This window comes from Phaethon lepturus, unplaced genomic scaffold, assembly GCF_000687285.1.
Source record: "Phaethon lepturus isolate BGI_N335 unplaced genomic scaffold, ASM68728v1 scaffold29801, whole genome shotgun sequence".
Taxonomy (NCBI): Eukaryota; Metazoa; Chordata; class Aves; order Phaethontiformes; family Phaethontidae; genus Phaethon; species Phaethon lepturus.
The window spans coordinates 1,462-2,034 of NW_010518931.1; the positions used below are offsets into that span (position 1 = coordinate 1,462).

Here is a 573-nt window from a genome sequence, read left to right on the forward strand (position 1 = left end):
GAGGGGCTATCGATGGCACCCTGCACTCCCCACCTACCCCACACCAGGGACAGACTCACCTTGTCCCCATTGCTGAAGTCAAACAGGTAGGACATGATGGCCTGCAAGGACACCCAGCATTGCCACCACTATCCCCAGGGAGGGCAGACCCCTGCCTGCACCTTGCTGCCTGCCCCTTGCCCTGCCAAGATGCCCCCTAGGTCAGGCTGGACCTGGGGAGTGAGGGGGAGGGACACAGACACCCCTACTCACATCAGTGTAGTTGTAGTCACTGTTGGTGGCCAGAAAGACCTTCCCCACCTCCTTCATGCGTCTCAGCAGCAGCGGCACGCGGGGCTGGTGAGGGGCAAGTCAGCACGGGGCGGGGCTGGGGTGAGCCATGGGGACCTGGCCAAGGGGACTGGGGTGGGGGTCCTTGGGGGTCCGGAAACACTCACATCCTTCACCACGTATTTCTCCAGGTTCTCCAGTGTCTTCTCCTTCAGGCAGCCCTGCAGAGGGGATGGATAGGTCTGGCCAAAACCTCCCCGGGGCGTGGGCACCCTCAGCATCCCCCCGCTCCCAGCACTGCCC

At 63.4% G+C, this 573-nt stretch overlaps 1 protein-coding gene across 1 annotated transcript in view; it reads right to left on the reverse strand.

The window, feature by feature from the left end:
* Nucleotides 1-573, reverse strand: part of LOC104628342 (cytosolic purine 5'-nucleotidase-like) — a gene marked incomplete at both ends in the record, with an annotated part of 2,586 nt that overhangs the window by 1,374 nt on the left and 639 nt on the right. The window contains 3 exon segments of the mRNA XM_010296891.1: nt 60-101; nt 253-336; nt 438-523. Of these exon segments, the coding sequence (XP_010295193.1) occupies nt 60-101; nt 253-336; nt 438-523 (212 nt within the window).